The following is a 25,540-nucleotide window of genomic DNA, read 5'->3' on the forward strand; positions in this document are numbered from 1 at the left end:
AACCACCATACCACCTGCTGACCCCCATATAAACCATTTTAACAACATACAATAAAATGGGACACTATTTCATACTTCAAAATGTACCTGGCCCCTGATTACCTGATAGTCACCTGAAATCAGCTCACTTATTTCATGCTCACAATGTCTCCATTGGAGAATTATGTGACTTACTCAATATGTCCTAGGTTGAAAATATCAGAGCTGGGCTCCAGACCTGGGGAGTCTGGCTTCAGAGCCCACGTCCTGAACTGCTACACACTTGGTCTCCTAGGTTTTTGGTTCTAAAGCTATCCGTTGTAGCCCTGTGAACACGTGACAATATCTGGAAAATTACATGTTGGAGGAAACTAGGTAAGTCAAAAGATTTGTGTGATCTTACAAAGTCTGTTCTAGCGCCAGCATGATTTTCAAGTCACGGGTCTGAGATTCAGATTGCAAATTTGGCTAAATGGGATCCAGCACCTTAATTTCCAGGCTACCTGCTGGCCCCAAATCTTTATTCTTTATAAGTTACTCAGTGTATGGTATTCTGTTATTAGCAACAGAGAACAGACTAAAATACTGAGTGGATCTGCTTACCTCAGAAGCTTTTGTGAAACCAATTTCCCTTAGTCTACTGCCCCCCCCCAATCTGGGGAATGATTTCTCACTTTCTTTCTTTTCTCTCTGTCTCTCTCTCTCTCTGGTGAGCACATGCAACCTACAGAAAAAAAGAAAAAGCTCTCGGTTGACCAAAGGAAACTAACAAAAAAAAAAAAAAAAAAAAAAAAAAAACCTCTTTTCAAAAAAAAAAAGGAAGACGGAGAAAGGTTTATTTAGCTCACAATTATGTATGTCCAAGGGCAAGGGTCCACATCTAGTGAGAGTCTTTTTGTTGTTAGAGTAGTTTCCTGCAGAGTCCTGAGGTGGTCCAGGGCGTCACGTAGTGAGAAGACAAGGGTTTGTGCATCTGTGTCTCTATTCTTTTTCTTATAAAGCCCCTAGAATTCATTATAGAGACCCCACTGTGATAACTCTAGCTAATCCTAAGCACCTCCCAAAGACCCTAGCTCTTAATCACATAATTGGATTAAGTTTTCACCCTCCTGGTACCATCACATGGCAGTGAGGTTCCCAGCATGTGAACTTTCAGGGGACACAGTCAAACCACAGCATCCACCAACCTAAACTGGACTGTCCTAGGAGCAGCACACGGTGTGAAGGGCAACCACAGCCTAAGGCAAAGTCCTGTGGGGACCACTTCTATTTTGACTCGGTATGTTACATTTTCACACAATCTTGAACTCTTCCAACTGAAGTCATTGTGTTTTGCAACCAAAGCCTTTGTCTGAGAGATGCTGCATGCAAAACTGTATAAGAATCACTTCCTGTCAGGATACAAGGTCAGGTCATGGGGACATCATGAGCATGTGAGCAGGAAGCAAGTGTCAGTTTTAAGATGATTTATTTCACAGTAGTTTCTGGAGCTTGTGTTTTAGGTACATTGCTTCACTTGAAAGCAAACTCGTGGTTCTGCATCTGTATTGCATTCTGAAAGCTGTTGTAGGCAGTAACACTCCACATGATGCGGCGTGGAGAGTGATGCTTTGGGCATCAAAACGTTGAAAAAGAAAATAAGAAAATGTGTTTGCGCAACTTTATAACAGTGAAGTACCTCTCGTCATGTTTTGCTTTGTGTCTTTTCCTGACAGTAAGAAAGTTCTGTGAACTTTTTCATAGAAATATGTTTTGTTAGAAATGGTCTGGAGGTGGAGAAGGAGACCACAGTGCTGGAAGTGATGAGGGGAGTCACTTCTCAAGGAACCCACAGGTTATGCTTCGGTTTACGCTGGTTTCCTCTCTACTTCTGCCCCAAGAACTTGAAAGTGACTCCTTGCTTATCTGAAGTGTTCAACTCCATGGAACTTGAGCATTGTAAAAGAGATACTGGTGTTGTTGACACATGTAGAGAAAAAAAGATAGTTACATCTCTAAACTTGAATTTTTTCTATTGTTTGTGCTTATGTATTCATAAATCCTTGGCATCATTTGAGTTTCTGCTATGAATGATTATAACAATGGCAGGACAGTATGTAGAATCAAATTCCAAGGATTTATCTTAGCTGGTAACTAAACATTTTTTTTTGACATAAGGTATGTGCTCTCACCTGAGAGAAATAGTGAGAAAGAAAGTGAGAAATCAACCCCCTCCGCCCCACACACACTCAATGGGGTGGCCACACCACAATCCCTTCTCCTCCACTCTCATCCTGGGATTTTGGGCACACACGCACAGATGCCTGGTGTGATTTTTCAAGCCGTCGGGTCTGAACTTGAACCATGGTCAGCTATGTGGGAGTCCAGCACCTTAACCAACACACTACCTGCTGGCTCCTAAGCATGTTTCTAAATGCAAGAATCATGTTTTATTTTCCTTCCATTCCAAGTATCAAAGATATTTACAATTGTTATTTAACACTTGGCCCTAATAACTTCAGGTATTCTGTCATTTGTCATCAAATGACATATGAGAGGCTTACCATGGTGGCCTAGTAAAAGCGCAGTACTCAGCACTGCTGAGGCCTCATGGAAGGCCCTGGCTTGGCATTGCTGGGTCTTTTACTTGCTGGGTGTGCATGCCTGTGATCCAGGCTGGCTGAGGCTGGGGGTGGATCACACCACCAAGACCCAGCTGGGAGTGCTTCTCTCTATCTCTGTCTCTTTCATGGAAAAAATAAACAAAATTTTAATAAGCACATTAGAGATAAAACTAGTTTCCTTTTTACCCCTCAGACGCGTTTGTCTCTGCCCACACCTCCCCAGAAGCACCACCATCATGCATTTGATACCTGTGTAGTACCTATAGGCATTCCCCCTCACTCTCTCTTTGTGTGTGTGTGTGTGTGCGTGTGTGTATTTATGAGGTTGTCGGAAAAGTCATGATTTTTTTCCCCTTGTTTTCCTATGGAAAAAATGTGTTCTGACTTTCCCAATGGCCCAATATAAACAGAACTGTTTGGTCAATTTGCTTTTCTAATTTTGCCAGAGGGTGCATATACCCACCAAAGAGAGACAGAGAGAGAGAGGAAGTGAGAAAACCACCCTCCATAGGAAATAGTCATGCCACAATCCCTTCTCCTTCATCTAAACCTCCTGTTGGGAACTTGGGCACACTTCCCATGCCGCCAGCATGTTTAAAAGTCACTAGGTCTCGACTGGAACTGCACAGTTGGCCATATGGGATCCAGCGACACCACAGTCCCTTCTCCTCCACTTTCCTCTCAGGATTTTGGACACACACACATGCCCAGTGTGTTTCTCAAGCCACCGGGTCCGATCTTGAAAAGAGTCAGCCATACAGGGTCCACTACCTTAATCACCACTTCAACTGCTGGTCCCATCAATATTTAAAAATTCCCCAAATTGAGATTTTGCAATACGTATCTTATGTACAACTTGCCCTTTTTTTTTACTCTAAAAAAAACCCCACTATATTTCACTTATGAGAACTGCATATATATCTGGCTAATTTATTTTAACTGCTAAATAGCCTTTATTCCGTATGTATGTCAGATATAACATGTAAACACATTACAGTACTTATCCATTCCCCTACTGCTGGACACTTCGTTTGTCGCCACTGTTTTGCTACTACTGACAATGGAGTTATGAACAGTCTTGGAAAATTCCTGGAAAAATGAAATTGAAGTATGAGTTTATTTTGGCACACACAAATTTGAAATCCATGAATTATGTGTTTTTCATAATAGGGATTGTCCATGAACTTTTTATAGATCCCTCATATATATTAAAAGATTAAATATGTTTTTCTCAAAATCACCAGATACTGGAATGTATGAGGTATGTTTATATATGGACTAATCTAAATTACACCTACATTTTCCTTGAATTCAATTCTTTAGAGGTAAATTTCAATTTCAAGACGGCATTGCAGTAGTAAAAGCAAACTTTATTTTCTGAAATTGAACATGTATTTAAGTAAAAACAACCTTAAACATGACTTTTCTATTATACTAAATTGAATTATGAAATTGAGAGACAGTTTATGCAAGGTAATTCTTACACACCTGATGTAGGAGTAGCTGAGACACAGGCAGAGCCTCTGTTTCTTGTTTGAAAAGCCTGTTTGCTTTCTCGAAAACATCTACCTTGGAGTAATTTTTAAGAGAAGGAGTCAAGTGGAGAAAAGGTGCAATTGCATAGAATCCCCTCACAGAAGGAGTCAAGTGTGCACTTAAAGGAAATAAAATCCAAGTGTGCTTTCTCGTGGGACTTCTATGCTCTGCCATCAGTCATACTTTTAATGCATTTCAACTGTGATAACGGAATCAGGGGAACCGTTGAAGTGATTAATGTGTTTTATCTGCCCAAAAGGAAGGTAACTCCACTTTGAGAGGCTAGTGTGGTGCCAATGGTATTTCTTTTTCAGTTGTAATTTAAAAAAAGAAAAAAGGAAATATCTTCTTGTTTTTTTTGCATTATAAAAATGAAACACATTTGAAACAGATGACTAAAAAAATAAATGTTATGTAACAGTGTGATATATAGTGCTACACATCAAATCACCACACTGTTAGGTGAGCAGACGCATCTCAAAGATCAACAGAAGCTTGATACCACCTTGTTTGTGGGCTATCCAGGACATGTTTTTCTAGCTCTGTTCTTTAGAAATGGAAAATTGAGTGGCAAGAAATGTCACCTGAACTCAAACGATGGCATATTTATTAGTCAGGGTGACATTTGTTCAACAGAATCGAACAACCCTCCAGCTTCAGAGCTCTCACACACAATGGCTTGTTCATCCCCTGAGCTTGTGTTCTCCAGAGATTCATGGAAGTCTCCATTCCAAAGGGTTACTCAGGGACCTGTGTCAACACCGGGCTGGAGTGGCACTACAGCGTGAAGACCTCGTGCCTGCCCTGTGCTTGGGCAGGGAAGTGACAATCGTTTGTCACAGGCTTTCAAATGTCTGCTTTCTATGCAGCGTGGTCCATACTGAGCCTGTGAATGGCTCCCATTTACGCTTCTTCTGCTACGTTCATGGGAGGGGAATTTAAGCAAGCTTCCTTCTGAGGTTTGGAAACTCCAGATCCCTGCTGAGTTCCCAAAGTGCTGTGCCATCAAGGTTTAACATCAGTAAGCCCTGGTATGTCCCCTCCATCAGAAAAGAGATCTGGACTGCTGTGAATTAGAAGGGCCCTGGTCTACAAGAAGCCCTCAGTAAATTGTCATGCTGGCAAAGGGGTGTGGTAGTGTAGACAGTGGTGAATTCTGGGGAATAGATCATGACAACCTTTGTCGTATTAGCAAAGATATTGTGTTGTCTCCTGGGGTGGCTATTACCAAATTGCATGCCTTGAAATGATTAAATAAATAAATAGAAATAAAATTATTCTGTCACAGTTTGAGAGGCCAGAAGTTCCAAATCAGCAAGGCAGCATTCCCTGTGAAGGCTGATGGGGGTTCCTAACTCCTCCCGGCTCCGATGACTCCAGGGGTTCCTCGGCTCCTGGCTAGATGCCTCCACTCCCTGCCTCCATCTTCACACGGCCTTCTCTGTGGCTGCCTCTCCTCTTCTATCTCTCACAAGGACATTGGGCATCGTATTCTTGCAGGACGATCTCACCTGAGAGATCATTAACTCGATTACATCTTTAAAAGCTCCATTTTCCAAATCAGATAGCATCCATAAGTTATAGGGGTTTGATGTGGACATATCTTTCGGGGAGAGAGGTCACCATCATTCCGCCTGCTACAAATACAGAAGTATTTTCTACCCCCATGTAAGTCCGTGGTTTACAAACATTTACAGTAGAATACCACCTAGAGAGTTTGTCCAAGTCTTAAAAGCTAGAGGAGTGAAGTGGTGGAGCTACTCCTCACTCACAGTGGGTTACTAATGGAACTATCATCTGCTGGTTTCCAAGGTTAGCACAGAGGACTTCAGGTAAGCGACCCGGCCAGCGCCCAGTCCCCGCCCAGTCAACTGGCTTTCTGACCTTGTCTGTCTCTGTGGGGCTGCAATACATACAGTGAAGGTTGTAGGTGATTTTGAGACAAGTAAACACTGGAAATACTCAGAATCCATATGCCTGGCTTCCAGCCCACCTGCTAAAAATGACCTGTGGGGCTGATATTTAAACATTAGGATTTTGATATTCATATCCTTGGAAAATAATGATTGATAGCTTTTTAAAGGGATAAATAGCCATGACGACTATGATTCTGACTTACTGTGGCGTTCTTGAATTTTAATATTGTAGCGCCTTCCAGTAAATGCCACTTACTAAGTAAACCTAGCCCATAATTTTTTAAATAATGATTTTAGAATTACATTTTTATTTTAAGGGTTAAAGTTTGCTGTTAAGTGTTACTATTATGTACTGTTACAGCTTTCTAATGTAAGGAAAAGAGTTGCATTAGACTGAATTTGTAATGTTCTCATTTCATGTTTAAATTCTGTCTGTAGCTCTCATTATAAAACCATTTTCCAGTTTGCTAATATGGATAAGCTTTGGAGTAAGATACCCTATAAAAGTCACATGTCTCTTAAGGGACTATTCTTTGTGTTCATTTACATCAATCATAGCTTTTCTGAACATTGATTTATACCTGAATTCCCTCTATTCCCTGTAAATGAATTCAGAAGCCAACTCAAAGGTACAGATTAAAGGTCTAAATCCACCGGCTGTTCTAAACTGATGAGCTATTCATAGGAGCTGCTTGATCAGGGTAAAAGATAGGGTGACACAGTGTAGAAAGTCATTCTGCAAATGATGTCTGTCAGTAACCGGCACCTGGATTTCTTACAATCATTGCTGCACATAATGGGGGCATGTAGGAGGTGTTGGCACATGCAGTGAGACAGTGGTTAAGATTTAGAAATTAAATTTATTTATTTTTATTTAACAAACCATTCAAAATAAAGCTGTCTTGCTACATAGAGCCTCTCCAGACAATGTCTTTGGCATGTTGTGGATGTAAACAACGCATGTCTGGATCGCTTTATAAGATGTGCAGTTAAGTGAGGGTTTTAGAAATGTGTGTTCATTTGGTGGGAAAGTGCTGTAATTTTTAAATTACATAATTTAATCTATAATAGTCAACTCAAGGGAAATGATCATGTGATATGTATAAAAGAAGGCACAGATTTATTTTATCTTCTTTATAATAAAAAGGGAGATAGTTTCTTCTTTTTAGGCTACCTACAAAGTCTATAGGACACTATTCAGACTTGTATTTTATTACAACTAAAATTGGGTAAAATTGCATTTATGTAGACACTATTGAATGAATCTAATAGGTTGGGTTTTATTTTAAAAAAATGAGCAGTTCATCTGAAAATTTCTGAACAGGGTTCATTCATGACATGCTAATACCTGTGAATCAGAAGAGATATACAGCAATGGATGAAAGCTAAGATTGTATCAAAATGGGATTCCTTTTCTTAGTATAAGTTTTGTAAAAAGTCCTCATCACTACTACCCTGATTTACTTTTGTGTCTCAGAGTTTAAAGTCCCTTCTTTCCTCATCAATACATTATATCTACATATTTTCTTTCTTACAGTTCAGCAGAAGAACAGTTTCATTGGCAGTCACAAGGTAAAGTAGTGTCTTGATGAATACTTATACACATCTTGGCTGATTAATATTCTTATGAACTTTAGGTGGAGACTTACAACAGTGAATAAGAAAACACTATGACAGTAACCTTTCAGTGACTTTGTTGTGATAGCTCACAATGTATTGGGAGTTACAGTCTCTCAGTTCTCTAGTAACTTTATATTGTTCATGGATACAGGGAATTGGCAAGCCCTGGCTTTAATGCTGCTGACCAAGTATTGTAATGTGGAATCTAGTGGGAATTCTGTGGAGGTAATATAGTTGGTTAGACTACTTCACATTGTTACATGATAACCTAAAGCTTTACATATCAGGTGTTGTTCATCACCTTCAATGTTTTATTTCAGATGGTCAAAAAGATATTGAAGATGAACTTACCACAGGTCTCGAGCTGGTGGACTCCTGCATTAGGTCTCTGCAGGAATCAGGAATTCTTGACCCACAGGATTACTCCACAAGTGAAAGTAAGTCCAGCACAGTTATGCCCCAAGAGGGTTAACATATCCAGGTAGTATGCCATTGTTTTCTTATATAATTGATAGCATCAGTCATATCTAATGAGGACTTCATGTTTCTATGCTTGTTTTATCCATTTTACTTCACTTTCATCTTCTCTCTTCCTACATTATTCCACCCAGATTCACATCAGAAAAACTCTCTGAACCAGCAGTTGACATTTCTCACCAATTATTGCCACATCGTTGTTTTTTACTTGGTGTCTGGCATCTTTGAGACTAGCACGTTTTATGAAATGGTCATACGTTTGTGTGTTCACCCCAGTTGTCTGCCTCGAAATTAGCTATCAATACTTTACTCATACAGATTATTGTTGACAGAAATCTTAAAAAGCACATACACATGCCCAGAATCGTAGGAGGAGAATAGAGGAGAAGGGATTGTGGAATCCCCTCCACCCTGGAGTGATGCCTCACATTCACTCTCCCTGTCTCACTGCCTCTCTCATCTCCAGGGAGCCCATGCATTCTACAGGGAAAAACAAAAATTAAAGCAGCAGTTATATAACAAAATAGAGAACCATTGATGTAGTATCTACTGATGTAATATATTCAGTGTTAACTATTTAGTACTGAAGTATAATTACTGTGTAACATCTCACAGTTCTATATTTAACCATCTTGCATTACTATATTAATTCCAACAGAATATTTAAAGATTTTCTTATCTCCACTTAATTATATATGATTTATCCAGAATGATTGAGGCTTAGAAATAAAACATTAGAATTAAAATGAGCCTCTTTTAAATAAATCTTAAAAATTCTCTCGACTTATTTTAATAAAATTCCACAAAAGGCTAAAAGTTAAATCATTAAAGCGTACATTACTCTGTTAATTTCTATATCACAAGTCAGTGAAGCATTTTATTCCTTAATTTGAAAAAATAAAACTTCCTTGAATATCCATCAAGGTTTGCCCTATAAAAGGAAGACACAGGAAGAAGAGAGCATACTGATCTTAAAAGCCGTTTAATTTACATATTAGCTCATTTCTTCTCTAATCTTCATAATGCCATGACTCTTAGGATAACGTCATTTACCCAGACCTATTTAAACCCATTTTCATCCCCTTAATAAAGCTCCAAAAGGAAATGCGTGATTGGTTTTACCTTCGCTCTCTGTATTTTATGTTTAAACCATGTAATTTTACCACTTTTCCCTCAGAGTTCTGAAATGTGTTTCTCTAGTAGAAGTAGCTGTAATTCAAATGCATTGAATTAATATTTGAAACACAAGCACTTTATTAGAGAGTAAGGAGAGCACAAGAGAGAAACTCATGCATCTTGGAGGGAGGGAGAGATACCTCGTTTCTACTCTATTACATGTTTTTTACTTATTTGCTCATTTTAGGCAGGATATCTCTGTCAAGATCCTCCTGTCTCAGCCTCTGGCTGAGCTGAGACTACAGTGATGTCCACCATCCCTGGCTTTTAGGTTGGGCTGGGATCTGAACCTGGGCCTCCAGTGGCCTCAGTCTAATGTGCAGCAGTGTCTGCCAGCTCATGGCTCCATAGCTTGGCTCTCATTTTTCATTGAATAGTAAAATATTTTATTATAAATTTCGGAACAGAGGTCATGTCTAATAAATGTAAAGTGCATTAAAAAAGAGTAAAAGTTAAATAAGAGGCAAAGAAATTAAAATAAAAGGGATAAGTCTGACATACCATTCCAACTTTACAGGCAACCACAATGAATTCTCTAAATGGAATAAAAATACACATTTGTAGTAAACAAAGATATAGTCATTCTGTGATGTTTCTAGGAAAAACACTTGTATTAGTAAAACAAATGTTGAAATTAAACGAATAGAAAAAAGTAATGTAGCAAATATAATGAAGTTAAAGAGTGGAACTGGAAGAATAATGTTAGATTAAATAGCATTTAACATAGAAGCACTAACCAGGGCCATTTCGGGGAATCATGTAGTAAAACTGTCTTAACTTATAAATATAATGAATACAAATGCACCAGTCAACATAGCATCTGGATATTAAAACAAAAATTAATGAAAACAAAAGATGTTGATACAATATTATTGTGGACATTTCCACCCATATTTCTCAAAATCAGATGCATACTAAAACAAAAAGCCACAATAAGCTGGAATGAAATAAGTAACAAATCAGTGTACTAAATAAGTTGTACACGTTTTTTCTATTGAATGATAATGTATGCTTATTATATATCCCCAGGTAAAATTTACAAAAATCAATCAGTTATTGGAAGGTAAAGACTATCATAAAAATAAGTATAGAAGGACATTTTCTTTCATAGTGATCCATTAAAATTAGGAGTAAATAATACAATAATATACAAAAATGTAATCACCTTAAAACTAAAAAACATGCTTTTGGATAGCTACTGATCAAAATAGAAGCAAAAAAGGAAAATTACATAATAGGAAGTAAATAAAAGGAACATTTTATAATTATAAAATCTAAGGACAAAAAAAAACTACATTTAGTTTTATCTTACCAATATTATTTTAAAAAATTAAAAAGACAAAAAAAATGCTCTACAGGCACTCCTCACTTGGCTACCAAGTTACGTTCCTAAGACGAAGTCATTAAGCAAATTGGTCAATACGCAAGGAGCTTAAAGGCACGTGTGTGTTGTGTCGTGGTGCCACAGGGTATGCATGTTTCCATAGACCTCATGTGACACCACACCAGAATAACATCATGCTGTCCACACAAAATGCATACGTGGAATATATGCCCCAAAGCAACAAGACACATCACAACACAGTAATATGTATATCTGGCAGAATCATTTTTCTTGATTCTGAATACTATTATGGGTGCACAGTAAATACACATTTCTAATTGAAATATTTAGTCTGCACAATTGCAAATACTTAGTGCAGTGAATACTGCAGGAGTGAGACAAAGGTAAGGAAAGGGGATTCCCAACACACAAACACACACACACAAAGACACACACAAACATACACACACAAACACACACAGAAACACACACACAAACATACACATACAAACACACACACGTGCGCGCACACACACATGCGGGATTCCCCGTACTGGAGCAACTGGTCATAAATTCAAGCAGTGGTTAAAAAACAGGTAGATCATTAAGTGAGGAGCAGTGTACTCATTGGGGAGATAACTTAAAAAGAGCTAAATAAATTTTAAAAAGAAGATGGAAACAATAAGAAGTAATAAAGGGACCCCTATTAAGTGTGATGCAGCAGATGCTATATCCCAAGTGGCTGACGTGGATTTGAGTCTCAGTCTTGGTGGCATGAAAATGACACTGTGCATAGACAGATAGTGCCTGTCATCCTGACAGGACAGAGAACCCGAGGGAAAAAGATCATAGCATAGGCAGGCCCTGAGGTGGGGTCCTACCTCTTTTCTCCCAACCTCTCATACATGTGCCCTTAGACCTATAAAAAAGTAATGCAGATATAAAGCAGTGAAAAAAGAAATGCTAGATGAGATGAATAAATTGTAGAAGAGATCAAATAAATAGAAGGGAAATAAAACTGTAAATCAAATCATCACACTGAGCTCTCTTAGTTGAGAAACTCCGCTACATGAAGGAAAATGGAAAGAATTTATAATATTCAATTTTGTTTTCCTGTAATATGTGTTAAAAATGACCTGTAAATGGTGGATCTTTATTATGAGAAATTGAATATTCTAGTAGAGTTTTTTCAAATCTATTTTGTAGCTGCCCACTTCTTACTTTTCAGAAGGATTCATCCCTTTATATTTTTACAAACTGAAATGCCTTTTTAGAGACTCGTGGGATTTCAGTGGTTACTCTTTCTGTACGCGTCTATATCCTGGTTTGAAGGAAGGAACAAACAAACAAAACAAACAGAAACAAGTGATGGAAGTGCCAACCAGAAGTTTTATGCCAAAGGGTTCTGAATGTCAATGAAAAATAGGATATATTTTATTCTTGAGAAATTTTTGCCCTTAACTTTTTCAGAGTCACTTTGAGACTGAAATAACTAAGTAAAATGTAGGAAAATAATTTTTAAATATTGGGTAGAAAACTGTCCTGTAGGGGATTAAGATTGCTAATTTTCAGTGTTCAGAAGGTCATAAAATATCACTCCATGCATTTTTATCAGAGTCCAGAGGAGATATGGATTCTACCTAAAAGAGTGTAAGTGCAGAGAACTGAATTAAGTGCTACAAAGAAGTGGGCAAGACACAGCACTGTGGAGGTACTCAAGGAGTGGTGGCCAACAGACAGAAGCCCTTACCCACCTAGACTGGAAGGAAGGTCAGGGAGTGCCAGAGTAGTACCAGAGTCAGGCAACATGAAGGAAGCAGGTGAATAAATACTGAATTTTTTTCTCCTCCTTACTCCCCATCTTCTCATGCTTCCCATTGGCCAAAGTCAATCAGAGCCAAAGACTTGGCACCCTTGTCTATGTGGGAGATGATCAAAGAAAGAAAATGTGAAACAAAAAGGATGATCCCTGCGAGGTTCTACTCAACAGTAGGACAATATACCACTTCTGTCCTCAACATAGGAACTGGGCAAATGGCTATGTAGTCATCTTTGGTACATTTCATCTAGTGAGGGAAAGCCCTTCAGATTCCGCTCAGCCTTTGTGATTGTTCAGTCTATGGATCCATGAGCATGAACTACTACTAAGTTGGACCCAGCACCTTCCCTTGAGAACTTTAATCTGACCTCAAAAGGGACTGGAGGGACCAGCAGTTAGTATAATGGCCATGTCGCAGGACTCCCACGTAGTAGACCGTGGTTCAAATCCCAAACCCAGTGGCTTAAACTCATGCCGGGCACATGTGCGTGCGTGCCCAAGATCCCGAGAGGAGACTGGAGGAGAAGGGATTGCGGCATGTCCATCTCCCCTGAAGGGGTGATTTCTCGCTTTCTGTCTCTCTGTCTCTCTCTGTCTGTCTGTCTGGCGAATGCACTCGCTCTATAGCAAAAACCTCTCCAGGAAAAAAAAAAAAAAGGGACTGGAACAAGGCTAAACACCCTGTAATCCAGCCTGAAGAGACTCAAATGGAAAGCAATCTCAGCCGCTAAGCAAAGAGTAACTACTATGTTGCATTTTAAGATTTTTCTACTTTTTTCTTTGCAAGGTCTGATTAAAAGAAAATTTGAATCATAGTAACCCCATCTTCTTCACCCAATGACAAGCTGCAACTGCTCTGCTACACTGAATTTGCAGTGTAATCCAGTTATCAATGTTTCCTAACACTACGTATTTTTTTTTAATGTTTTTGCTATAGGGCTTGTGCACTGGTGGAGAGAGACAAAAGAGATATTGAGAGAGAAAGTGAGAAATCACCGCCCAAGGAGTATGGTCGCTATGCAGTCCCTTCTCCTGCATTCCTCTCCTGGGATTTTGGGCATGTACCCACACATGCCCGGTGAGATTTTCAAGCTGCCGGGTCTAGGATTCAAACCATGGTGAGCCATGTGAGAGTCCAGTGCCTTAACCACCATGCCACCTACTAACTAACCCCCACTTTGTATTTTTTTAAAAGTGCTATCACAGGGAGCAGATGGAGTAATGGTTCCCTTGCTGGACTCCCACATGGCTGACTGTGGTTCGAGTCTCGGACCCAGAGGCTTGAGTCCCAAACCCAAAGGCTGGACACGTGTGTGTGCATGCACAAAATTTGAAGAGGAGAATGAAGGAGAAGGAATTGGGGCATGGCCATTCCCTCCCCCACCCTGGAGGGGGTGACCTCTCATTTTCTGTCTCTCTGTCTCCTTCTGTCTCTCCAGCAAGTACATGTGCCCTATAGTAAAAATCTCTCTTTAAAGAATAAGTGAAATAATAATAATAATAAAAGTGCTACAATAAACAGTATGTGACTCATGTAACAACTGTTGCCACCTGCCACTTTTTTGAGACTTCTGGCTGTGTACTTTCAATTCTAACAAATATGTGTCACCAAGTCACTAAAAGAATTGTTTCAGAAATTGCTGTTGCTTTACTGATATGAAACAAGACAAAACAGCAACAGTAAGTTTGCCGATAAGACGTGTGGTCAAAGGTTTCCCATATAATTTATAGTATGACCTGAACTGCCGTTTAACCCATGCATCCTGGAAGACATAAACTCGGAGATGAGGGTGACTTTATCTTAGCCAACACGTAACCAAAATATTGTCGGTCTAAACCAGACATAGAAGGGGCAGCTTGGCAGAAAATGACTTCTATGATTAAACAGGCATTGAGAGTTGGTTGTTTGAAATAGCAATTATTTCTTTCTATAGTTATTTGCAAATCGGAAATCTACCATATTCTAGAAAACTTCATGTTATTCAGTAGGAACAAATCTTAGAAGCTAATGTACTCTGAAAGTTAAGGTTTTAAAGTGCATATTATCTTGTTCTGAGTTTTCAAATTAGAATATATTTTTAAAGATCAGGAATCAATCATATAGATTACTATTCTGAGCAGATGGAATCCCAAAAGAATAGTCATATGTCGTTTGATAGAGGTGAATGTATTATTCGCTCTTGATTTATATAGTCTATCATTTTTATTTCATTGTTGTGAATATACCTAATTCATGAAAGAATCTTTGTGAGATCAGTTTGTTATAAAGAATAATTCTTTATATTCTTATGCAATAATAATAATATAGTTAAGAAGCATCCTTGTGAAGTGAGTGCATGACACCAAAAAATGCAGAAATGTTACTACAGTGATCAAAATGATAAATGCATTAAACAAAAGAGCTCAAAATGCAAAAGCCCAGCTAGGGAAATGGACTGGTTTGTCTTATTTTCTATTTTGGTGAAAACCAGATCCTCAGATAGCCCCAACAAGGGGGGAACCTCTGTGGTGGGGTAGAAGCTCTGTATTCAAGTCCTACTGTTGCCCTCATTCCACGTGGGCCAGGGAACGTCACCCGGTCTCTGGAGACCCCACCCTGGCAGCGCGTCTGTTGGAGCTGGTTGAACTCATCCTTTGTCATTCCCTGTGAAATCACTTCTTTATATGACCTTTGGTCTAAGTTCTTCTAATATGAACTAGACAGTTTCTTTTCAGAAACTTATTCTGATCAGCGGCAGTTTTCACATGCTTTCGCCTTTGGGTACCCAGGTCTAAAGTTATCTTCTGCTACTTGCATCCACTTGGGTCCTTTTGAAATTCACTTACATCACTTCAGTTTCCTTCAGTGAATGGAACCAACAGGAGGTTACCAGTGGCAAAATGGAAAGTATAAACAAAAATCAAGGAAATACACAAAAGAGGCTCACGGCAAGTAAGAAAATCCTCCAGGAAGCTGTCAATGTCTTCCCTTCCAGGGGGTCTCTACCTTGTTTTCAGCTAGTATTCAGTTTCTTTTTCTTAGACTTCACTTAGATGTCCTTGTATCATGCTGATACTTAAGAAGCATGCTGGGGACCAGCAGATGGCATGGTGTTTGAGACACTGGACTCCCACATAGTTGACCATAGTTCCAATCTCAGACTTGGCAGCTTGAAAGTCAACTTAGGGGACCAGCAGGTGGTGTAATGGTTATGATGCTGGACTCCCACATAGTCATCTATGGTTCAGGTCCTGGAACCCATGACTTAAAACTCATGCTGGGTACATGTGCATGCATGCCCAAAATCCCAAATCCCAAGAGGAGAATGGAAGAGAAGGGATTGCAGTGTAGTCATTCCCCTGGTGGAGGGGGGGGGTGTTATTTTTTGTTTTCTGTCTCTGTCTCTCCAGCAAGCTCACACTCCTATAGCAAAAATCTCTCTAAAAAAGAAGAAGAAAATTATGTCAGTCATATGTGTGTGCATGTGTGCCAAAATCCTGAGAAGAGAATGGAAGAGAAGGGATTGTAGCATGGCCATTCCTCCTTAGGGAGTGATTTCTTAATTTCTCTCTCACTGTCTCTCTGGTGAGCACACATGCCCAATAACCAAAACATAAAAAAAAAAAAGGAGGAGCAGGAGGAAGAGGAAGAAGGAAGAAGAGGAAGAGGGAGGAGGGAGAGGGAGAGGGAGGAGGAAGAGGAAGGAGGAAGAGGAAAGAGGAAGAGGAAGGAGAAGGAGGAGAAGAAGAAAAGAATGCTGTACCTTCTCCAAAGAGGGCATCATCTCAATAGCAAACCTAAGAATTGAAGCAATAGGCAAAGCCATAAAGTAGGAAGAGTCTGAGTGAGAGAGAATGCAAATTTTTCATGAAACATTTCAGTCTCAGTGAGTGCAACTTCGTACGTACACTGTAGCATTTTCTGAGTTTAGGTTTGAATGTGAGATGTCTTCAAAGCTGATATGTATTAATTTCCTATTTCTTTTCCAAATTATTGACAGGAATTTGAGCTCTCCTCTTTGTACTATTAACTTATAAAGAAATATAGGTTTTTCTTCTTTTTATGCTACATTAATTTTTGATGGTAAATAATATGAAGAAAAAACTTTGAGGAGAAAATGAAAAAAAGAGGAAATAGTTGAAAAACAGAATGAGCTACAGAAAAATACCATTCTGTTAATGCATACTCTAACATCTATGCATTAACTCCATTGCAAATAAAATGCTTCACTTCTGCATTTCACACTGAAGTTACACATTTGACATTTATGTTTTGTGATTAGTTTCATTTTGCTCGTTTCCCTTCATTGTTCATGATGTGAAGAAACTGAGTTACCACGCAGTATGAACTCTTTACCAACCTTGGATTTATCTATCTACAATATCCAACTTCAAAAAAAAAAAAAAAAAAACAAAGCCAATAGCATTGGCCAAATCCTAATCAGTTTTGAAACTCTATGGGTGCTTTTGTCTTCTTGCGGCCATTGCAGTTTTAATTTCACATGAAGCATTACACATGGAAAACGCCAGATGAAGTGATATTCTGGAGCTAGAGATGTGACGTGAAATAGAAAGCACCCCTACCCGCAGAACTGCATTATCAGCTGTGAGCTTCCCGTGTCATGAGCCCCTGGAGCTTTTTATCAGGGAATGGGTGGAAAGTGGCTGACCCAACCACAGTTTTCAGGACCCCTCCTCCCTGGAACTCCTCCAAATGGGCTTCATAAGTTACTAAGGAAGACCAGGAGAAAACAGCCCATTTCTCACCACTCTCTGCCTCTTATTTGAAGTCAGCTTGTGAAATGACAAGTTCGTCCAGAACCCATGAAGAAGAACGCACTGCTCTAAGTGAAAGTGGCTAATAGTCCCGTTTAAGAAAGTCAGTATTTTTATTCCATGGAGTTAATTTGTAGTTACAGATGACCACATCGCTCTGAACCAATGAAATCAGTTCAATAATCTTCCTAATAATCAACAGTTTTTCTCATTGACTTTGTAACTTACAATAGACCTTTTAAAATATATTTCCCATCGTGTTTCCTTTATTCTTACCTAATATCTTCTTAGGTAAATTCCTCTTTCTCTTTATTTATGTTGCTCTAAGAATTTACTCTCATTTAAAACAAATTATACTCTTCCATAAATAGGAGAGGGGGTTCGGTGTAAATTCCCTATCAGGTCTAGAACTCTGTCCATAGTGGTGTCATTATTTTTCAGAGCCTACATAAAAAGAAGTTTGTAACTCATTTTGGAAGAATTGATTTAAATGAAGAGTAAGTAAGGAATGGTTCTGAATTTCCTGATGGACACGCATTTAAACCAGGCTGCCACTATGCAGTGCCTGGTCTTGAACTTGTCCATCTCAATTTGAGCATTGATTATTCCTTTGGGTATCCTAAATTAGCAGCCTTACAACAGTTTCCTTGAGTTCTGTTCAAGACACTTCCCAGTTCTCTTAGTGTTTTTTTCTTTTTTTCTTTTTCTTTTCATTTAGTGAATCCTTGCTGATAATATCAAATACCGGGGAATTGCAATGGTAAATTCTACCCCTTCAAGCCTCTTTTTCTTGGGCCTTCATCTTCCACTTGAATAACTTTGATCGTGCACTTCTGTCCTCAAATTTAATTTACATATAATCAAAAGTTGATCTTGGAAACTATTAAGACCTAGAAAGATTAAGTTTATGAGGTTCTATTACAGCCCATGTAAAAATAAAGCCCAGATTCCCTTTCTCACTATCTGAATTCTCACCATCTCTTTGAACTCAATAATTGGAAAAATTAGGCTTATCCTTCTCCCAAACATCAAGTCTCCAAAACACGTGATTCCCCCTCGTGTTCCATTCATTTAGTTGCTAGGTCCTGATGAGTTTTTCTTTTAAGATGTTTTCTTTTTCATTGCCAAAGGGTATATGCACTTGCCAGAGGGAGACAGGTAGAGAGAAAGGGAGAAAGCATGCCCAATGGGGTGGGGTCACACCACAATCCCTTCTCCATTCTCCATCCTGTCTGGACTTTAGGCAGGCATGTACATGAGCCTAGAGTGTTTTGAAAGTCACAGGGGCTGGAACTCCAAGCACAGTCAGTTACGAGGAATTCCAGCTCCCTAACCACTGGGCAATGGAGCTGGCCCTCAAAATGTCTCTTCAATGTGCACCTTTCTCTCTCCCTTGCCCCAGTTATTTCTTCAATTACTGCAGGTTTCCTTTTTCTGCACTGCAAGAAATTTCTGGTTTTTGGCCTCTCTCCTGCATCAAAGCACAGCATCCCACTGCCCTTATTTGACATGTCCAGAACTCCCGCTTCCACAACATTACCCATTTTCCAAAGCACCTGCTGCGGTGTGCCCCCTGCACACGTTCAGCTCTTAAATACCTGGAGTTCTTCAGAACCTGGTGGTTCAGAGAGTTAGAGTAACATGGTGGGGAGGCATCAATTTTCCCTCGACTATTAGGCATCAGGACAGACTGCACCGAGGAGGTGACATTTAAGTGGCACTTCAATTTTGAGAATAAGTTTTGAGGTTGATGGAGAAAGGATTTTCAGAGTGAGGGAACAGAGAAAACTTTCCCTAAATGCAGAAAGATTTTAATTTCTCATCTCTTGACTCTGACAGTAGGTGGGAGTTTTGTTGAGTTTTTTTTTGTTTGTTTATTTTTTTATTGCAAACAGGCCATCTTAGTGAACTGTGCCATGAATGGCTCATTGGTGAAATAAAACCTCGCTAGGTATTGAAAGAAAGCATCAAGTGATCTATGGGACATTTTATAATAATGTTTTCAGGACAAATCCCAATCAAGGTTTTATTATCCTTAGACCACATGGCTATGTAATTAGATAATTAGGTAAAAGTAATAATGACTGACATTCATATTAGCAGTTCTTATTTTGCAAGCACTTTCCCCTCCATTATGTCCTGAGGTGCTCAGATTAGAAATGAGATTTGTAGAGACAGAACAGTGAAATGTGGTTAAGACCATACGTTCGAAAGCCAGACCACTGTTTGAATCACTGGCCACCACTAATCCCGTGGTCTCAGTTAGTGGGAATCTCAGCCTCTTCAGCAACAGTGGGTGTAATAGCACCTACCTCCCTGGGGTGTTGTTAAAACCCAATGCATTGATAGACATGAGCTGCCCCATAACAAACAGTTTCTAGAACTTACCAGTATGAGTAAAATGAAGGTTATCTGGTCTTGCTCTCAACCATCGTCAGCTGTGGTTATGTGAATATTGAGTTGAAGGAGAGCCCAATCTGACTGCTAGTTCTGAATTTTTCCCTGATAGTCCCATCCATCTAATAGCATGATCACGACCTCAGTAATGACTTGGAATACCACGGTGTGGCCCTCTGGCCTCTTCTGTATTTTGCATATAAAACAATGTCATGACTTTTCCGGCAGCCCAAAACAAAGTGATCATCCAGGGAAGGCTTATTGTGTTTGGGACAGACATTCGGCCAACGCAGGCAAGACCTGGCAGTCCCAGAAAGCATGTCGCTCAGCCTGTGTGAACAGGAAAAAGTCACGTGATCACAGAAACTAAAGCATCTAGATGCTTTGGGCAGAAGAAACTATATCGTAATGTCTATAATACTACCCATAATTCGGTCAGAAATTTTTTTTCTAAATTTTGCCAGAGGACACTCCTGTGCTCACCAGAAAGTGACAGACTGAGAGAGAAAGAGGGAGGAAACACCCTCCGACAGAGCACCATGCTGCAGCCCTGTCTCCTTCACTTCTCCGTCCTAACATAATTCGAGGTGCACATGTGCAAGTGTCCATCATGGTTTTCAACCCAGGATTTGAACTACGTGGCTGACTATATGGAATCTGGCTCCCTTACCACAGGCCAAAGACCAGCTCAGTGGCTCTGAAAGTTTGAAATAGAAAGTTCACACTTCAACCTCTTCATCTGCCAAGGTTGACTTTGTCTGATTAACAGTAAACAGAAAACTTTCCTGAGCCAACATCTGGAATCTCTAAGCAGCGGTTTACTGGGGAAGTAACATACTCGGAGGCATGAAGAGTTCTCCTGTAAACAAGTGGATTTCTTTTTATGGAACTTTTTAAACTATAATGTGTTGAAATAAACATCCTTGGACGTGGAGATAAAAAGTAACTAGTTTATGACAGATTTCGCCCCCTCTATGCATCTGTACATGCACTTCGGGAAAAATGAAGAAAGGACAACTTTTCATAGGTTGCGGTGTGGTCTCTGATCAATTCATGTATAAGAAAAATGTTGAGACATAATACTGTACACAGCTTTGCTTCATGTGTCTCCTTGAGATTCACAAGATCAATAATATTCCCTTGGAATGTATTCCTTCTGTCCAGTTGGGACCAATGAGTTTCAATATGTCCAAGAATACAAAACTGTCTTGAGCCTTATCAGTTTATCAGGAAATGGTTACATGTCCTCTTCTTGGCCCATGAGAGTGAGTAATTTTGAGCAGATCCCGAGGCTCAGTTTAGAGGACTATCCTCTGATTGGGAAAGGGAGGACTGGTCAAAGAAGTCCCTGTGACCTTCAGCTCAGTGTCCTGCAGGTGTGTGTACCAGAATGCAGCCTCTGCTTTCTGTGACTAACAAGGACAGGTTGACCCACTGTTGCTTAGAGTTCAAATTTCTTCTGGAGCAATTAATTGCACCCAAGACACCATTCTGCTTCCCTGGGTGGAATTTTAGAATTTCTCCTTCATCCCCCCATCCCTGTCAGGACTGCTCCCTGACCTTACCTCTAAGTCAAGCAAGGCTTGGCATGAAATCAAAAGCTCTGAAGAAAGATGGTCATCGTTTAAGCCCCAAACTATGAATATTTTTAAAATCTGTGGCAAATTTATATTTTACCTCAATGCGTGGTAATGTCAAAAAACCAACAGTTACCTATATGCAAATTTACTTCCATTATAAAGGACGGGCGAGCCCCATAAGGGAATCCGATCCCGCGTGGCTGACCATGGTTCAGATCCCAGCCCTGGTGGCTTGAATGTTGGGTGCGTGTGTATGAATGGTCAAAATCCCAACAGGATGGAGAAACACAGGATTGTGATGTGGCCATGCCCAATTAGGGGTGCTTTCTTTCTCTCTCTATCTCTCTATCTCTTTCTGGTGAGCGCATGTATCTCTAGCAATTTGAATAAATAAAGTAATTAAGAATTCTCCCATAATTTTAAACCTTTTTTTTTTGTATTTTCACCTATTTCTGCACTCTTAAATTGAAATTAGTAGATAACATGGATTTAAAACCTAGTGAGCAATGAGGAAAATCATTCTAAGATGCATACAGGTTTTGCCACTGTCCTGATGGCTCTGTCCTCTCCAGGTGCTCTGTCAGTGCTGTGATATTGTGATACATTGCCCATTGTCTCAATTACCTTTGTCAGAGTGCATTTAAGTCTCTGTGCTTGAGATGTCTGAACAAAGTAGTGAGATGGAGGATGTTGGTTTGTTTTCATTGAGTATTGATCAAATACACAACTGGTTCTGTAAAAAGTGAGCATATTTGATTATTTCATGATATATATTTCAGGAGCAAATAAATCATACTCCTAATTGCATTTCTTTTGAAAGGGACTTTATTTTGTCACCCAAGGATCCTGCACAGACAGCATTTGTAGGTTCCTAGAGATACTTACATTCAGAATGTACAAAATTATTTCATTTGCTAGCGGTTAGGTTAGGTCATTAAGAAAGTCATGATGCATTTTTGAAACATATTAGAAAAATAATTATGACTTTCCCAACAACCTAATATATATTCAATAAAGTTCTTCAGAGTAAATTTACACAAACTCTAAAAGGCAGATTATAAGAACATGCTACTATTTTGCTGTATAGAGTATGTGGAGCTATGTAGTGTGACATTAGCAAGTTTGTGCGCTGCTGTATCTCCTTTGGCCTTCATTGTCCTTGAAATGCATTACAGTGGGGAGGAGGGTGTGGCTATTGCAAGCTATTATATCAGATGGACTGTTCTGAAAGAGGTCGCCTAACAAGCCTCAGTGGGAAGCTGCCCACTGGCAAGAAGAATGCAGATAGATCACCAACCCGGAAGTGCTTCTGCTCCTCCACTGTAGCTCACCTTTCTCCCTCAAGCTGTGACCTTCTGTAGGTCAAGTGACCTTCAGTGGTAAAACTCTTGGCCACAGTTTATCATTGTCCCCCTAGTTTGGCTTTCTCTGCTCCTTGAGCTAGTCCCTATGTGTCCCTGCCCCATCAGAGTTCCCTGCCTTTCTTCCAAAGGTTCTCCCATTCCCCATCCTGCCCATCCCCTGGACTTTAAGGGTCACCTCTTGATTCTCCTGTGCCTGGAAGCTCCCATTGTGGTGATAGGGACAGTACGTTCCTCGCTCCCAGAATGAAGCCAGAGACGCCATCGATCTGGTGATTAGGCCTAGAATCCAGCAGCATGGACTCAATGATTTTTTGAAGGCTATTGGAAACCTCCCCATCTGGTATAAACTGTTTTCTAGAGACTGTATTTTCTAAATCAAAAGGTGAAGAATTACACTTGTACATTTGTTATGCTCTTCATGATGAAGTGGGGGCTGGATGGAAGAACTTTTACTCCCTTGTTCAATTTTTTTCCAGAAACTAAATAGCTTCCAAAAGAGAAAGTCTTACCTGTGTTAGTTGAGTTATTATTCAACACTTCGTGATGACAGAAGTACCTGTATGTTTTTTAGATGTTCTATCAACAAATCAGAGGAAAGGAGGAAGTCTTAAATGGTGGAAATTATATGAATCAATGCTACATAAAGAGGACACATTTTATGCAAAGTGGTCCCTTTGCATTAAATCTAGGATCTCATTCTAAATACAAAGTGTATTTCTATTTAAAAAGAAAAAAATAAGGCACCTGAAATTTGTTCATGCTATTAGAAATTATACAATTGCTAGGCCAGCCCCATGGCTTGGTGATTAAGGAAGCTAGATCCTACATGTCTGATCACATGGTTCAAATCCCAGCCCAAGTGGTATCAAAAACACACTGGGAGCTTGTGTGTGCCCTGAATCCTAACAGGTTGGAGAAATGGAGAAGTCATTGTAGTGTGACCATGCCCTGTTAGAAGTGCTTTCTGCCTGTCCCTCCCTCTCTCTTTCCTTGTCTCTGTGTCTCTGTGGAGACACATTCTCTGTGGTAAGTGAAATGTAAAAAAAAAGAGATACTATTGTCTAAAACACCCAAAGAGAGGGGTGGAAGTGTAGTTTGATGGTTATGCTGTGGCTTATGCATGTATTATTACTCTCCATCAAAGAAAGGGATCGCTTTGTACCAGAATATGAAAAAGAATGAGAAAACTTATTCCCCTCAACACCCTTCTCTTACCCTAGCCCCCTTTCAAACACATACAATGGAAAAGAGCAAATATATTTTCATTCTTCTAGGAGTTCTTTAATCCCCAAAGTGAGTACTAATTTTTTTAATATATAGGGCAAAAAGATATGCTCACCAGAGAGAGACGAAGAAAGAGAAAGAGAGAAGGAAAGCGAGAAATTAACCCCATCCTCCAGGGGGATGGCCACACCACAATCCCCTCTCTTTCATTCTCCTGTTAGGATTTCAGGCACGTACGCATGCACACATGGCGCATTTTGCAGGGCACTGTGTCCAGGACTCGAGCCACCCAGTGAGCCATGTGGGATTCAGCCACCTTAACCACTACACCGCATGGCTGGCCCCAGGTATTGAAAATTTGCCTCAAAGATAATGAGAAAACTCTTGCAAGGATCTCATCTAAATAGAATGTAAGAAATAAAACACAACTTTGTTTGTAAAATGTAATACATTCTAAGGCCAGGACCTGATTCTCGTTTCTCCATCCCAGGTAATATGGATCAGGTTAGTGGCACCAATTCTGGCTCGGCCTCTCCCTTTGTTCTCCGACTGTGCATTGCTGTGATGGCAGAGAGAGCTAGTCATCAGAGATGATGTGAGATCAGGGCGAAGTCTACATTGCACGAATTGCTGTTAATATTTTAAACACTGTCTCCCCTTCAGGCACTGAGGTCTTCCATCACTATTTATACAATAGCATTTACCACTGATTGGAAGGTTTCAAGTGTTTTCTTCACATCCTGATCGTTAAGTGGGAGATGTAATTATATTAACGCAATTAACATGTACAGAAAGGTAGACTTTTGAATTATTTCCAATATTTCTGATATTGTCTGATCCAAAAATAACTACTTGATTAACTAATTTGTCTCCTAAGAAATGTCTCTATGTAGGTCAGGATGAGATCATTTGAAAAATCTACTCCTTTGAGAACTTTTAAACCACCCTCCCTCTCCCCCCAAAAAAAATCTCATTTGAGAGCTGGAGTCGAGTTATATGGTCATTTTAGTGCTCAGAATTCAAAGCATAGATGGCTGGAGTCATGTGCATGTGATAATTCTAGGCTACTCTCAATAAATAATACATGTCATTTCTGCTTCACTGACACTGTCACTGACTGCTCTAAATGACTTTCAATGCAGGGCCCAGCCTTCTCTCCCAGAGTGCACTTCAGCTCAATTCCAAACCTGAAGGGTCTTTCCAGTATCCGGCCAGCTACCATAGCAACCAGACCCTGGCCCTGGGTGAAACGGCCCCTTCACAGCTCCCAGCCCGTGCCACACAAGCCCGACCTGCAGGCCAGAGCTTCAGCCAGGTAGGTGCCTCTGCAGTGCGTCGCTGGGCTCAGAGGGAACAGGTGAGGGGCGGGCGTGAGATGGGTGTGGGGACCCAGCCTGCCTTGTGTAGGCAGGGCCCTCAACTTACAGAAGACGCCCTTCCATGCTTTGAATGAAGGAAAAGAAGGGTAATATAGAATTTCACACTGGACCGTAAACGTACGTTCTTTGTGTGAGTTGCTCACCCTGTGCTGTGCGCATATGCATTGTGTAGTGAGGTGCGTGTGCACCTCGTGACTGCATCTGGGCCTGTGTGTGATCTCTGCATTGGTGAGTACACCTGGAAACAGCGAGTGTTTTCTCTCCTAAAAGTATGCAGTTATTCTTTGGGGATAATCATATAAAGAGGCATAATATAAACGTATAATCAAGTAAGCAACGTTCTGAAAATAATTGTGATCAGTTGAGGACTAGTTATACTTGGTTGAGTCCC

At 39.9% G+C, this 25,540-nt stretch overlaps 1 protein-coding gene across 1 annotated transcript in view; it reads left to right on the top strand.

Annotated features, from left to right (window-relative positions):
• Positions 1-25,223, top strand: part of LOC106734337 (catenin delta-2) — a 387,604-nt gene extending 362,381 nt beyond the window's left edge. Inside the window, exons 3-5 of the mRNA XM_027769885.1 lie at positions 7,572-7,606; positions 7,975-8,091; positions 24,913-25,223. Of these exons, the coding sequence (XP_027625686.1) occupies positions 7,572-7,606; positions 7,975-8,091; positions 24,913-25,223 (463 nt within the window). The remainder of the gene's footprint in view (positions 1-7,571; positions 7,607-7,974; positions 8,092-24,912) is intronic.
• Positions 25,224-25,540: the final 317 nt, after the last annotated feature.

The sequence above is a fragment of the Tupaia chinensis genome, unplaced genomic scaffold (genome assembly GCF_000334495.1).
Source record: "Tupaia chinensis unplaced genomic scaffold, TupChi_1.0 Scaffold000096_1, whole genome shotgun sequence".
Taxonomy (NCBI): domain Eukaryota; kingdom Metazoa; phylum Chordata; class Mammalia; order Scandentia; family Tupaiidae; genus Tupaia; species Tupaia belangeri.